Raw genomic sequence first — 16,531 nt, 5'->3', positions numbered from 1 at the left:
AAACAACTTTTATACACGAGGGGAGGAGTCGGCCGGCCGTCCGGGCGATGTAAACAAAGTGAAGATAGGACTCTGAAAACTCTGAAAACATCACAGACAGTGGGACTCGGGTGTTACACCCATTGTAGACAGTCATGACTCACAGAGTTATTTTCAGAGGATATACTTGATTTCTATTATATTTAAGAGTGAAAAATCACATAGAAAGCCTTTAAAGTTGTTACATTACGAGAATAATTGTTAATTTAGTAGGTAACACGATATAATAACCATCATCTATAAAGGGTAAATAAGGGTAAATAGATAGTTAATTAACCATTAGTTAATAGTTATTTACTGTTAACAAACAATAAAATTATAGTTAATAATGTTTGATAATGATTTGTAATGCTATAATTTATGTTATGTTAACAGTTTATTGATGCACACATTATAACATTTCATACACTTTATAAAGTGTTAATGATGACCAAATGATTTATAAACCTTTAAGAGATGGTTTATAAAACATCTATAAACATTACAGAGATACATGGACCAGATATTTGTTCATGGTTTGTAAATATTTTCTAAAGTGTCTATTAACATTATTTGGATGGTTATTATAAAGTTGGAACTGATGTTTATAAAACTAACAATTGCTTTATACATGGTTTATAAGCCATTCATAAACAAAATGTGAATGACTACTACGTTTGCAGTGAGGGGTTCTTGAACCGGCACGATAGACTACATACATTTTGAGACCTGAGCATACTGCCCAACTTATGAAGGAGGTTATCGCTGGGAGTTTTGTTAATTACTTTTTATCTGATTCCCCCTGTTAGATTTGCTCTAGGGTAACTCTGCTTCAGCATTTTTAGATTAAAAGTGCATAGTGAAATCGAATATTTAATCCAATCAGGCTATGGAAGCCCATTTCCGCCAGTTGAAAATATTAAAATTTAAACTTTGTTGAGAATTTTTTATTGCCCATATTACATCAAAATGATGAGATAAAAAGTCAAAATTATGAGATGAAAAGTTAATGCACTCCAAAATAAATAAATACAAGTATTTTTTGCATTTTAGGGTTGCATTATGTCCACTCTGGTGGAAATTTCTGTAACTTCTTCAGAATTATGAATTTAAAATAAAATAATGTCACCTTGCATGTCCTAAAATTGCAAATTGCATTTTTTTTAAAAAAAACTGGTTACCTGGAACCATGGAAGGGTTAATATGGGCAAAAAAAAAATCTCAATAAATCTGTTGGGAAAGTTATAGGCTACATGCAGAGTGTTTTCATGGTCAGAAGACTAGAAAAGAGCTGTGAGTCCAGTCCATTTACCATTTTTTAAATAATGTAGTTAAACAAACCAAAGACTATTAAGTGCTTGCTCTTTAAAAACACTTTGGTATGTTTTTGTTGTAAAGGAGATAACACTTTAGGTGTGTTACTTTTTCATTTTACTTTAAGTGAGGCTTTAGATCAATTTAAAGACTAAAAGATTTGGGGGGAAGTTATTTGACAAAAAAAACAATTGGCTTAAAATAAATTCCAGTTTTATATATTTAAAAAAAATGTAGATTGTAGATTTAAATAGCCTACATTCAAATGAATAATGTGTAGGCTACTTCAAATCTCCATAGTAACCCAGGTTGCCAAGAGACGATTCGAAAATTAAGTAATTAAGTATTTTGAAACAAATCTCAGTGAGAGACAGCAGCAAATATTCACAGTGCTTTCAAAGTTTGATATTTTGGAGGATTTCTTCAACAAAGATCTTCATCAAGGACTTTTTGTTCTCCAAACATCGACTGAACATCATCACGAAGCTCAAGAGTGTCAACATGGATGACGTAAGATTGATTCTTTGAATAAAACTGTTTTACTGTCGACACGATCGTAACTTTGAGATTAAATGATGATTGATTAAAGTTTATTAAATGACATTTAAAACTCACATTAGCACATGACAGACCTTTGACACAAACTGAAAATAGTAACACAGTTTAATTTAAGGCTTCAGACCAGGTCGAGTTCAAATAGACAACAAAAAAATAACTAATGAAAGAAGGCTAACTTTGCCCCAGATGTTTATTGACATCCTTTATTATTTTCTCATCGTTAGGGTCTTAATTCATGAACTTTATTTCTGTTATTTTGGTCTAGGAGAGGCCTAGCTCATTTCTAATGTACATGTTGTAGCTTAAATACACTTTTAAATAAAGTTAGCTATATTTAAAAAGTAAACAGCATTTTAAATCTCCATAGTAACCTGCTGCAGGTTGCCATGGTGATAGACCAGATACGAAAATGAATAGATTCGAACAAAAACAAACTCAGAGACAGCAGAAAATATCCAAAGTGGTTTAAAAGTTTCATATTTTCGAGGATTTCTTCACTAAAGATCTTCATCGAAAATGTTTCTCCTGAATTCATCATCTCAGATTGATGATTTGAATAAAACTAGATCGTTTCTATTTAAAGTTCAATAAGATAACATGGACTTAGAGGTTTTTAAGACTATTCACTTTTTATCACAAACAGATATGAAAACATGTAATAAATTAAATATTAAAACATAATCATGTTAGCAGCTGCTTCTGTCGTGATCTTTATAAAAACTAAATGATTTTCTGTCAGACCTTTAACTGTTTTAAAACGCAAATAGTCGATTTCATTTATGTTGTGTTGAGAAAGAAACAGTGAAAGTAGTTTGGTTCAGGATCTTTAAGTTTGATCCTGAATGAATCTATGTGAGTGTAAACGTTAATAACACATTAAACCAACAATATATAGATATTAAAAAAATACTTTCTACTGTAAATACTCACAGAAATGTGACTTTTAATCATTTAATGAATAATTATTGATTGTTGTTCATAACTTTATAGTGTGAGGATGTGAGGACTTTATTTTTTAGAAAACATATTCTTCAGTTTATCAGAGGTTTACATTTTGGGATTGTTTCTGTCTTTTAGACGAACCAGCGATTCAGGATGGCCTACACCCTCGTCCAGGACCCGGACTGGTCCAGCCCGAGGGTGATCCTGAGGAGGATCCCGTCTTCAGCCGGCTCTTCAGGAGGTTCATTACCGAGGTCCCCGCCTGTAACTCCTCCTCGCTCTCCTTCCTCTCCTGCAGAGGTAATTATTCACTTATTTCCTTTGAACTCATCAGTTGGTTTGTATTTCATCTCAAGAATGATTGAAATCTTTTTTTAAACCTTAAAGTAAATCACTGATCCTTAACAACTTGAAGTTTCAGTAAAATTCTTGTTTTATTAAATACATTATTATTTAGAGGCTATTTAAAGTTCTATATAGAAACTCAAATATGAAACATATTCAAAAGTTACATATGAACTTTCTTTAAACCCTTGATCATTTTAACAGCTGTTTCTGTCATGATCTTTTTACAAACTAAATATTTATGTTGACTTATCTTTTTACTGGTTAAAAACCTCAATTTTTTGTATTAATATTGTGTTGTGGAAGAAACTGTGAAAGAAGTTTGGTTCAGATAATTCATTTTTTATCCAAAATCAATCTTTGATAGGTGAAGCACACCAACAACAAACATATAGGCTGACAGATATGTATTACAGCAAATACTTGTAGAAATGTGTTTGTTTGAATGACTTAAAGGAACACTTATTGAATGTTCTTAATAACTTCAGACTTTGAATGTTGAAATGTTGGTTTGTTTCTGTCTTTAGTGCTCCCACTGGACAGTCCACGACCCGGATCAGACCAGTCTGAGGCTCATCCTGCGGAGGGTCCCTGCAGCAGCCAGCTCTCCAGAACCGTCTCCACCCAGGTCCCCTTCTGTTTCTCCTCCTGCCTGTCCCTCGAACTGCTTGATCCTTGACCTTCAAGTGAGCTCCTCTTCTTCTTCCTCATCTTCCTCCTCTTCCTTCCCCCCTCCTCCCCTGCCTCCTCTTTCTCCTCCTCTCCCTCCTCTTCCTCCTCCTTCTTCCTCTCCCTCCTTTTCTCCCTCCTCCCCTCCCTCCCCTCCACCCCCCTCCTTCTCTCCCTCCTTCTCTCCCTCCTCCTCTCCTTCCTTCTCGTCCTCCTTCTCTCCCTCCTCCCCTCCCTCCCCTCCACCCCCCTCCTCCCCTCCCTCCCCTCCACCCCCCTCCTTCTCTCCCTCCGTCTCTTCCTCCTCTGTTCGGCATCATCAGAAGAGACCGGCTGCATGGGTGGAAGGAGAGCCTCCACGGAAGCGTCCTCACTAGAGATAAGCTCCCATGTTGGGTAGAATATGATAAGATAGAACAAGATAAGTTAAGTTTCGATAAGTTTCGATAAGTTAAGTTTAGATAAGTTTAGATAAGTTAAGTTAAGTTTAGATAAGTTAAGTTTAGATAAGTTTAGATAAGTTAAGCTTAGATACGTTTAGATAAGTTAAGTTTAGATAAGTTTTGATAAGTTTAGATAAGTTAAGTTAAGTTTAGATAAGATATTCTTGCAGACTAAGGTTGTGATGTGTGATGTAGTTTTCTCTCTTTAACTCTTTGGGCACTTCCTGTATGGTCTGATGACTTGGCACTTGATAACATCTCGCTCCTCTTTAGCTCCACCCTCTCCTCCAAATATGGTCACAGAAGAAAAAGTTGAATTTCAAAAATGCATTTCAGCATTATAATATTCATCTCCAGCATACGTCGTGGTTCACATATAGCGCTCCTCCTCAGCTCCTCAGCTCCTCAAAACATGTTCACCTGTGGCTCCAGGTAACAAAAGGCTTAAAAAGACAACAAACCAAAGTTTACATCACAGTGGCTACATCCATTTTAACGGTCTATGGTTGTGATGTGCTGTGATGTTATAACTCTTCTATAATGTGAAGAAAACTAGCTGTTTTAGCAGCTAATGAATTAATAAGAGGTCCTGACTTTTGGTCTAACTTCTTGCTCCTCACCAGCTCCTCCTCTCCTCCAAAAATCACAGAAATGTGAAAATGAAAGACCCAGGATTTCATTGAATAATTTAAACACTGTGCTCATGGTATCAGTGTCTTTGCTCACTGTACCTGGTATATTGTGTTGTTCTGTGTTTTAACACTGTTACATTGTTTGGTCGTACAACTTGGCTTTTGCCAGTGCTTCACTCCTCTTCAGCTCCACCGTTGTATTCAAACATGGTCACCTCCGTCTCCAGGTAACAAAAGGCTTTGACATGGCAACAAAATAATGAGTTCTATTACAGTGGGGTCATCTATTCATTTAACAAATCTATGGTTGTGATGTAATGTTCTGTTATCACTTTCTTTAGGCAGCTAATGAATTAGCCACATGCTAAAGAAGCATTTGCTAACCTCTGCTCCTCTCCAGCTCCTCCTCCAGCATTATACTGAACATCTCCTGCACAAAGTTGTTCTCATGTAGCGCTCCTCCTCAGCTCCACCCTCTCCTCAAGTCACCTGTGGCTCCAGGTAACAAACGCTTCCAAAAGGCAACAAAAGCGAGGGTTATATCACAGTGTTTACGTCAATGTTACAGTCTATGGTTGTGATGTGTTTGTGATGTTATCACCTTCTATCACTTAATGCAGAAACTCATTCTGGAAACTAGCTGTTTGAGCAGCGACTGAACTGATAAGAAGTAAGGACTTTTGGTCTGATAACTTGACATTTGCTAACTTCCTGCTCCTCTCCAGCTCCTCCTCCTCATGTCCAAATATGGTCGCATCAGAAAAAAAACCTGAATATGAAGTATGATAGAAACATAATCTAAATGTACCTGGCTTGTTACATTGTTTGAATCACTCTTGCATGGTTATCAGGATTGTGTGATGAGAAACCTGTTACTTTTAGTTCCTGGTACCTGCCATTCTCCTGCTGCTCTAACCTTTGAAATGAATGTGGGTAAGGGGCAAGTCAGCTGTTTTATGAACTCTTGCATCTTAGATAACTTCAGTCTCATACCACATTAATGTCATGAACATTGTGCTTACTAGCTATTTATCCAGGCTATTTGGTTATCTGGCCTCTTCTTGTATTGGCATTTGGTTCTAATGCACCTGTGTCTCCAGGTAACAACGGGCTTTAAAAAGGCAACAAACCAATGAGTTATATCACAGTGACAGCATCTATTCATGTTATTATGAACTTCTGGTTGCTCTCGCTGTAGGCACATAGCAGTGTGTTTACTCACTGAACATGAATCTTGTTTAGTGTTTGTCATTTATTGTCGCAGCTCTTGTTTGAGATTCAGGTTCAGGCTCCCTCACCAGCTCATCAACTAACAACAGGCTCAGACTGTCTGATAACTTTTTGATACGTTTCTGTTGGTAACCTCTGCTCCGCTTCGACTCCTCCTCTCATCCAAATACGGTAAACTCTGGATCTTAAGGCCTTAACAATAAAAAACTGGAAACTTGAAAACATAGTCAGGGGATATTAATGTGATTTTTTCAGATTTTATGTTTTTTCACATGATGTTGTGTTATTGTGTAAATATGTAATGTTGTGTTATATTACGTCATGTGTTGGCTTCTATTTTGTTGTTATTTGATTTTTTTCAGATAATATGTTTCTATATTATATTGTGTTTATGTGTTATGTGGTGTTATTCATGTCATGTGTTGTCTTGTTTTGTTGTGTTTTGTTGTGTCTTGTTGTGTCTTTGTGTGTTACGTTGTGTTGTGATGTGTTGTCTTGTCATGTGATGTGATCTGATGTGATGATTAATGATGTCACATAATATCAGGTCATGTGATGTGAGCTACATTTTGTTTCATCAAAATGAACTTTTTGGTTCATTGAATGTCCCAGCGTCTCTTTGATTCATTCCCTCAGCGGGCAGGTGGGATCTAAAAAAGGTGAGTTTGATTCCTACACAATTTTTGTTTTCAGCATGGAATCCTTTTTGATTCTTTTTTTTGTTTTTTTTCTTCAGGAACAGGAGGTGAAATCTAAAGAAGAGCCGTGAACAACAGAACAGAGGAGACAGGAAGCAGCACAGAGGACACAGACAGGATGAGGCTGAATGAACAGACCGACAACGAGAGAGAAGAAGAAAAGACGAGAGACAAGTGTCAATGGTAACTTCATGAAAACAGCTCTGAATATATTCTTAAGAAAACATTGCTCACTTTGAGGAACATTTCTCTGACATTAGATGAACTTCATTTGATTTGTGATGTATGTCCACTAAACCATTGTATTGTTTGTTTGTTTCAGCTGAGACCTCAAAGCAAACAGAGGACTCCATTTAAAGAAGAGACGGACGAGTTTGGAGACAACAAGAGGTCGGCACAACATCTAGAATCAGCTGCAAAAACAGAGTTTGCAAATCAAATCTGAATAAATATAGAGCCATGAATAATCTCTTCTGTCAACTGTTGGTATTTTCTCTTTATTTTGATGTAGGGGTCATTTATATATCCTTAATAATATCACCTTATTAAGGAAAAAACTGGTTTTCTCAAAAATGTTTAATATCCTGACTCTGAATTATTTAATTTGAAGTTTATGTTTTGCTGCTGTTATCATACCCAATATGATGCAATACTGAAATCCAACAGAGGAGTTGATCAAATTTCCAATTTCAAGTACATATTTGACAAAATGTCTGTTTAAAGACATTTAGATTTTCTTTTGGAGAAAGATCCACAGTGGAGAGTAATTGTGTCTGTATTGTGTCAAACGATATCAAAACATGGAAGAAAGAAGAAACTCTTTCCAGTGTTACAACCCGGCTCTGAGGCTGCAACAAAAACAGGAGTCGAAGACGAGGTCTACCAAAATAACACCACATTTATTTACAATGATCAAATGTGAGAACAAGGTGAGAGAGAGAGGGTCTGTCCTGAGAAGAGGATTGTATGGATGAGGACCAAGGTCATCCCCTGATTACGACCCTGCCTTGACCTGAACCTGTAACAGAGAATAAACAAGCAGCACGGTGTGGAGGGCTCGTCACACCAGAGTCACACATTTATTTTGTCTTTCAGCACTGCTCCTTCAATACAACATTTTGAATAATGACAATTCATTTGAGCTATGGTAAAAATGTTCTCCATGTAATGAGAAATCCCTGCACTTTAATTACAGGGTGTTATTTAAATGATCTTTGACTTGATGAAAGTTGACATTTCTCCAGGACAATGTTTCACAAACCATTTCAAATCAAACTGAGACCTGAAAACTTTTCATATAGCATATAACACACAAAAAAAGGTCTATTCAATCTTCAGGAACTCTTTTTAACAACAAAGTCAAAGAAATGATTACTCGTGTATTAATCCTGGTTTCCTTCCAACACACACAAAGATGTTCTTTGTATTTAAAACAAATAAACTTCTGTAACAAATATCCCCTGGCATAGCTCTAATTTACAAGAAAAAGATTGTACAAGTCCAGGACATTACAGACCAATTGCATTAAAATGTGCAAAATAATGGAGAAAATGATCAATGACATGTTTACATGGCAAATAAAGGATACATGTGTCAATGTGGTTTAAGGAGAGGATCCAGCTTAATGTTTGGAACATGATGTTAGGAAAGTGCATGTAAGCAGTAGATTGAAACTAGGACACAATAGGAAATAGACAATGGGAAAACAAAACATGGTCGGCCTAAAGCAAGTTCAAATTACGAGATAAAAAGTCATGTTGGCCAAATGAGAAAAGGCCAAAGTCAAAATAGTGTGACAAAAAAAGTACATCATTTGATACATCAAAATGTCACAAGTCATAATGTAAGACAACAACCATCATTCTGAAATTTAAAAAAAAAGTCCATTGCATGTCTATGACAGTGTCACAATATTAACTCACTACGGGGAAACATTTCCATCTTAAGCAGGGTCCTGTGTTTTGTGGACATATGCTGAATTTTCAAAAAGAAAAAGCTACAGAAGTTCAAATGGAATAAAAAGGTCCTTGCACATCTTAAAAGTTTGCCCATGAAGGCAGAACAGCAACAAGGCAGGACTAAGCCTTGCACACATGGGAAAGAAACTGTCATGAAGTGGAAAACAAGGAACTGGACCCAATTGCAGATATGGAAGTAAAATATTGAATTAAACAAAAAGACAAAAAAACGTTCAAAATCCGAAAAGGGAAACAAGGAGCCACTAGGCAAACACTGGGAGTCACTCAGAAGCACAGGTAAGTATTTTTTTTTTTTTTATTATTAGATGCAATAGCGTGACAAACTGGGGACAAATACATGACAAGAAAACAAACAGACAAGGTCAGGACAGCTACGACAAAATACAATCAAAAAAATAGAGACAGCAAAATACTGAGACATGCATGAGTTGCATATGAAAATATATAAATCAGTTGAAGAATCTATAAAGAGCTATATGCTGATGTTTTGAGCCGTGGTGACTGGTGGTCTTCTATATTCTGAAAAGTATCTTAAGAGATATACTGTATGTTTTATCTATCATGAACTTCACTACTTCTGTCTTACAGTACGCTCTGTACATAGTCATGGAAGCACCCTGTGATTTCAGTGAGGTAGTATGACACATGACATATGAATACAAGAGGCTTTTGGCTACATATTAAACCCATCCTATGATTTCATTTTTGTAGGAAAATATGCAGCAAATAAGGCGTTGGTACTTGGATTGGCCGGCCCACGGACTAATAGAGTTCACCGAGTGGCTCACTTACAAACTCATGAAACTCACCCTAACCCAAATCACTCAAAGACAACAACAGAAAGTTAACCCTTAGTAGTGACTTGATGAGACAACTAGATATGATTGTATTTGTTATGTTTCAATCATCTTCTTTAGGCATAAAATGAGTTCTAACTATCTTTCAATAACTTGAGTTACACCTCCACTACATATATGTTGTTTTTAAAATAGAGGAGTGTTTTTAAAATAGAGGAATGTGTCATAGTTAAACCTAGGCTACATTTAGCAATATCATCAAGCAGGCATCCAAAAGAAATATTATATTGTTTTTTACCCAGCCATTCATTCCACTTTATCACAGTCAGGTGATCTCTTAGCAGGTCCTTGGTGCGATTCCCCCCCGAGTCTTCTGATGGTCTCCTTCTAGTCAACATTAACTTAAAGGTTTGTAAAATATAGTGTTTTCAATACTGTTATTGGTGTGCAAAAAAAATATCTTCTATAGGTCATCTATGAAACATTTAATGGGACGCACAAACATGGCGTGGATAATGCTTTTAGATGCTAAACAAACCAATTATTAATCATTGATAAAATATTAATTATCTATCTAAAACATATTTATAGATGCTTTACAAAGTATTAATAAGGGATTATAATCTTCAGTTCCAACTTTATAATAACCATCCAAATAATGTTAATAGACGCTTTATAAAATATTTACAAACCATGAACAAATATCTGGTCCATGTATCTCTGTAATGTTTATAGATGTTTTATAAACCATCTCTTAAAGGTTTATAAATCATTTGGTCATCATTAACAAACACTTTATAAAGTGTATGAAATGTTATAAGGTTTGTGTTTTGATTGTCGCACCGTGAAGAGAGACGTTGGTTTTCTTTGGAGTTTGTTTCCTTATTTGTTTTCGAGGCCCGTGGTAAAACCCAGAGCGGAGTTTTTGTTTTGTATTTGAACATTGAACTGAAATGGACTGAACTGTGGGTTGTGGGTACACCGGAGCAGATTTTTTTTCGGAACGGGAGTGAACTTTGATTTAGAAACAGAGACTGTGAAACACGCACACACAGTGCGCACATTCATTTTGTTTGCAGTGTGGTTGATACCTGTGAAAATATATATTATTGAAATCGCATTGTTGTTTTGTTTGATTGTTTTGTGGCTCTTGCTTATGTCCTATTTTGTGCAGGTTGGCTATTTTTTGTTTGCATTTAAATATTATTTGTCAGACTTGACTCTGACTGGCACCCCAAAAATTAAAACCTTGTCAAACCTGCTACAGTGTGTATCAATAAACTGTTAACATAACATAAATTATAGCATTACAAATCATTATCAAACATTATTAACTATAATTTAATTGTTTGTTAACAGTAAATAACTATTAGCTAATGGTTAATTAGTGGGATTCTGGTAAATGATGATTTTTCAGCTTTGGTCTTGACTTGGTCTCGCCCTGCCTTAGTCTTGGTCTTGACTTGGTCTCGATCCCTTCATGTTTTGGTCTTGTCTTGGTCTCGGAGCACTCTAGTCTTAGTTATTTCTTGGTCTTGGTTAGTGAGGTCTTGACTACAACCGTAGCGCGCACTAACCCCTAGGCTACCAGCACCCTGAAACAGAGAATCTTTAAAGCTAAATAAATTCTTTCAAACATTATTTTTGTAATGTCTTGATTCAAATAATAAAAAGGGTAAAAATGTTTGAGTTTTGTACTCTTTCTGTTGCTTCATAATAAAAACGATTGGACGACAGATCGTTGTCATATCAAGGTTCATTGGTTTATACACAGTCAGCTTCCTATCACAGACAATATGTACAGAGATGGCTCAAAGAAAGCTACAGCCATTGGATATGAATATTCTGCTTATTACAGTAAATAAACTATAAAGCTGCAACACCTAAACTTCTCAGTGGCTTCAAGGAATGTAAGGAGTCTTTGCTTAGGAGAACTTAGGCCAGAACAAAAGGAGCATAAAGGGTCGAACTTCTTACAGAAAATCTACCTCTCCGAGAATCTCTTAAAGTTGATTTACTGACCACATGGAGTTTAATGTTCAACAGAGATAGTTTGAAGTTCATGGCATGTTTGGATTATTTTCAATCAAACATTGTTTCACTCTATTATAATAAGACAAATTCTTGTATGCTCTAATCATCATGTAGCTGCTTTATCAAACTGAAACCTTTTTTTTATTGAGTTAACAGAGAACAGGGTTGTTGGCAGTTCCTGTTCCTGTTGAGTTTATAGAGAGTGTGTGTTAAGTTTTCGCTCAGGAGAAGAAGACAATACTGACAGATAAACTCGCTGCCACTAAAACAACCAGCAGTAGCAGTAAGACCACAAAGACGGGGCTGCGCTGACACAGAGGCCTTCGCTCCTCCTGCTGCTCCTCGTCGATGGACGTCAGAGCCAGAGAGGTGCTGTCTGAGCCGCTCAGCTGCTCCACATGCTTCGGCCCCCGAGGCTCCACCATCCAGCGCAGCACGTTCACCTTCATCTCCATGTCCTCGATCATGTTGTCGATCTGGCTGATCTCCTTCTCCATGCTGCCGCGCTCCTGGACCTCCAGACCTGTAGGGAGGCTGGAGGTCTGAGCCTGGTTCAGGTCCGGCAGGCTGAGAGCCCGAGCGCACACCTCGCTGCCTCCTCCTGCAAAAAAAGAATCAACATTTGGTTCAGTGAAGGCAGGGAAATAACAGAACCAGTACTTCTCTTCAACAACAAACATTCAATTTTATCCCCTGATGGAGAGAGGATTTAAAAAAGGTCTATCTGGTAGGGGAGAGGGGGATACGATGAGACTGTTATGTTGTTTTCCAGGCAAGAAAGATGGGACAGAGGTACAATGAAAACGTCTACTCTTCATGTGGGATGTCCCTTATCAACTGAAAATACAACGATGAATATGTGACAAAGTGCCTTGAAAATATACCTCCTGAAAAAAAAGTGTTCCAGTGGCTTGAGTCAGTGGGTGGAATGAGCCATCCAGGGGTTAAAGAAGCAGTATGTAACTCTGAGCCCTAGTGTTTAAAATGGGTACTGCAGTCCAAATTCTAAACATTGTAGAGAGCTGTCTCCCCAAAAAAACGCCTACCTTCTCTGGTCCAAACAAATCCAGAGCATTCAGGAGCAAAATCTAAAGTTAGAAGGAGGACATACTGGCTGCTGCATTGTTGTCAGAGAAGCCAGCACTTCAACATAGCATGTTTCCTTAATGTCTGATCAGATCAGGTCACTTTCTTCACTCTCTACACATCTTACTGACTGGTCCTTTAAATATTTATGATATTACCTCCAAAGATTCACAACAGATTTTAAGATTGTGAAACACTTTTCCATACCCTGTTTTACAACAATACAATCTCCGTTGTTCTAATGGTCAAAAGTGTAGGAATGAATCCAGCAAAAATTGCAGGCCAACTCCTGCACACTTACCTTGGAGGCCGGTCTTCACCAGGGTTTTTGCATCAGCCAGACAGAAGGTGTCCCCCATGTTGAGCACTTTGCACATGTCGAGGTGGAGGAGCTCCAGGCTGGAGGAGAAGGCCACCCAGAGGAGCTCCATCTCCTTACGCTGCTCCTCGGGGAGGCTCTTGTTTCTGAGGTGTGAGGTCAGGTGACTACAGATGTCCACGGCTAACTTCTGAGCCTTTTCTCGCGTTTGCCGAAGCTCATCTCGAAGCTGCAAGCTGTCTGTGCAGCTACCAACACACGAGGCCAGGTGTCTGTAACACGCCACCACCTGAGCAAGGAAAGGGAAGAGTTAAATCTGTTCATCAAGAGAAGCTGTGTTGCTGCTAAGACACATGGTGAGCTGCTTGGAGTTAATATGGCCATTGTGTGTTCTTGTGTCCTTGACATATATATCTGAGTGAAGAGATTACTTGGAGGAGCAGAACACTCCTGCTTACTCAGGGACGCTTTACAAACACATCTTGCTCCTGACTATTATTTTACAAACAGGATGTAGATGCAGAACCCACACCTTTTTTTAAGATGTGATGACAGTTTCCAAGTTTGCATTGTTGTGTCAGTGAACATGTCCCTGATCTAGTTTGCAGTTTACCACGAATTACAGTTTGAAAGATAATTATGGGATCTTAAAGTTTGGCCTTTTTTTTTAGATATTTGGGGGTTTAGATAGATCGACTTAGCGGGGAGCAGTTATTGCTGCAACTTAAAGGTGACATGTCCTCCTCATCTTCTTCAGTGTAAGTCTCAGAGCTCCTCAAAACATGTGTGTGAAGTTTCTAGTTCTAAATCCACTCTGATCCTGTATTTGATCATGTCTATAAACCCCTCTATTTCAGCCCTGCTCAGAACAGGCTGTTTCTGTGTCTGTACCTTTAAATATGTAAATGAGCTGTGTCTGACCACGCCCCCTCTCTGGAAGGGCTTGGTTGTCTCGGTCTTTCTCTCTCCATGTCCTATTGTTTACGGTAAGAAGGCAGACTTAGAGGGCAGAACAAACACCTAACTGTGGGAGTGTCACCCACCTGGGGGAGGGGCTACTGCCCTTTGTGATGTCATGAAGGGAAAATCTCCAAACGGCCTGTTTGAGCACACATTTTCTGAAAAGTGGAGCAGGTAAAAGACGGAGAGGATGGACTTTTCTCATCATTGAGGGGTTTGTAGACAGACTAGAGACACATATTAGAGTTAGAAAAACTTAAAATGAGAGGATCTGCAGACTTTATTTTATTTAAAAAATACTTTAAATAATCTCATTATCGTTGATCTATTTATGTATAAACCAACATAATCTTGTGCACTCAGATTTCAGACATTAAAGGAGCAAACGGGACAATAACTAGGAGTTTACTTTTTTTGTGGCCGCTCATCTTATATGGAGTTTATATTCTCCTGTGCATGATTTGACTTTGACTTTATCACTCAGATTAAATCTTTAAAAATGTATTTTTTGGCTTTTTTTTGTGCCTTTAATGGAGAGATAGGACAGTGGATAGAGTCTGAAATCAGGGAGAGAGAGAATGGGGAATGACATGCAGGAAAGGAGCCACAGGTGGGAGTTGAACCTGGGCCGCCCGTTTGGAGGACTATAGCCTCCATACATGGGGGGCGGGCACTAACCACTGCAGAATAAATCTTAAATCACATTTTGTAACATTTACAGCACGAATACTGCAGTGGATTATGGGTCAAACTACAGTAAAACAAAACAACAGTGTGTGCCTTTATCTCAGTGATGGAGCCGTTATAAAGATGCAGCGGACCAAGAAGGTTATTTCACTGAGTGCTCTTTTAGCTGCAGGGGGAAACATGTTGTGATGTCTTAGGTTCGTTTTGACTGATAAATATTAACACAAGATTAAAAAATGTAAGCTATCATATCTGCTAATGCAATATACTTATGTTTTTTTTTTTATTGGAGATCTTTCCAGCCTTCTGCATCTGCCAGTTTAAAGACAATTCTGTAATGTTTGAGTATGAAAAGGATTTTCAGGAAAGTCTCCAAGCACAGACTTTAACTTCTTTAACGTTTTACATCGGCATTAAAAAGACTTTGCACAAATAAAAAGAGCAGCTGACCTTCACCAAAGAATCCACCAGAGCCTTCCCATCAGCCAAAGCCTTCTCCGTGCCCACCGTGCATCCATCGCTCACTTTGTTGTTTATGAGCGGCATGAGGAGGACCGGTCCACAGTCTTCAGACACACAACAGACCAGATTCTGGCCCGCCGGCCCCCTTCACTTCCCCCGGCTGCCCCTGCTCCTCTTCTCCTCCTCCTGGAAGATGCTTCATTCACCGGCTCAGGGTCGAGATAGACTCAGCTCCACAGCAGCATGATGCATCCCCGTATCCCACTCCAGCCACTAAAGTAGAGTTAAAGGTGAACATGCTCCTAAGGGTTCAAAAATAAAACACAAGAGAAAGAGTCTAAAAAAGTGAAGAGGAGAAAGTGTAGCAGTCTAAGCAAGGTGCTAATCCTGTGATTGACCCCTTTGGACTGACGCAGGCTTACACCAACAGCTAATCTCATTAAGTATCACCAGAGAGATGGATGAGCAGCTGGCCGTCTATGCTACAATGACCCTTAACTGAGAGGAGGCTGCTGCGAAAGAAAGAAAGAATAAATTACTCGTACTGGTTACAGACTAATAATTAAATAGTGATGCACTTAAGAGAGGGGAAGTGGCACATGCTTTCTTTGCACCGCCAAGATCTTTTGTGCGTCTTCCCCTCAGGCTCTGGGTAATGGACGGCCTCATTTGACCAGATATGATATGAGGTTCAGTGAGTTTCCAGCATGAATTCCCTGGCGTGACATTTCTATAGCGGTGAACAACAGGGCTTCTATATGTGGAAAAATCACCGCACGAGAAAAGGAACAATATCAGAGCGTGTGGTGGCCAATAAATGACCCCAAAGCGGTGGACAGCAATTCTTGTTTTTGTTCCTAGAAGGTTGAGTGTGACACATTTACAGAGACAATCCTTGAGAGATAACCCTTTACAGAGGAAGATGTATATTCTGATACCAGAAACAGCTGCTCATCTCCAGTGATAAAAACAGGACACACTTGGCAGCAGAGTTACTGCTCTGAAGATGAGGTTTTTCATTTAGTTATCTTTTTTCCAACCCGACCGATTAATCTGCCAACCGATATTAGCATTTCAAGTGACTGTGGCTATCAGCTAATTTTATCTCAGATATGCACTGATATTACTTGATTTATTCACCAGTGACATAGCATTTAATTTGAGTTTCATTGTATGACACTGGTAGTTCTCTTTCACCAGCAGAGGGCGCTGTATGGATTACAACAGTCATCACTCTCCAGAGTGTGGAGCGGTGAGGCACTTACATGCGCAGTTACTTGCCAGCTGAGTGACCATCTTGTCTTCATAATATATCTTTTCCACAAGTGTTTGATAACTGAGGGATCAACTCAATAAAT

The 16,531-nt window shown here is 38.2% G+C and overlaps 1 protein-coding gene and 1 long non-coding RNA gene across 2 annotated transcripts; one reads left to right on the top strand and one right to left on the bottom strand.

The window, feature by feature from the left end:
- Positions 1-4,528: 4,528 nt before the first annotated feature.
- Positions 4,529-7,318, top strand: LOC109992662 (uncharacterized). Its single transcript, XR_010664863.1, has 2 exons — positions 4,529-7,032; positions 7,172-7,318. It is a non-coding gene; the product is annotated as an uncharacterized lncRNA (long non-coding RNA).
- A 318-nt stretch (positions 7,319-7,636) lies between these two features.
- Positions 7,637-15,728, bottom strand: rgs9bp (regulator of G protein signaling 9 binding protein). Its single transcript, XM_020645352.2, has 3 exons — positions 15,162-15,728; positions 13,047-13,353; positions 7,637-12,260 (listed from the first exon to the last, which is right to left on the bottom strand). The coding sequence occupies exons 1-3, from the start codon at positions 15,255-15,257 to the stop codon at positions 11,881-11,883; spliced, it is 783 nt and encodes a 260-aa protein (XP_020501008.1). The 5' UTR covers positions 15,258-15,728; the 3' UTR covers positions 7,637-11,880.
- Positions 15,729-16,531: the final 803 nt, after the last annotated feature.

The sequence above is a fragment of the Labrus bergylta genome, chromosome 20 (genome assembly GCF_963930695.1).
Source record: "Labrus bergylta chromosome 20, fLabBer1.1, whole genome shotgun sequence".
Taxonomy (NCBI): domain Eukaryota; kingdom Metazoa; phylum Chordata; class Actinopteri; order Labriformes; family Labridae; genus Labrus; species Labrus bergylta.
This window is presented reverse-complemented; position numbering and strand designations above follow the sequence as displayed.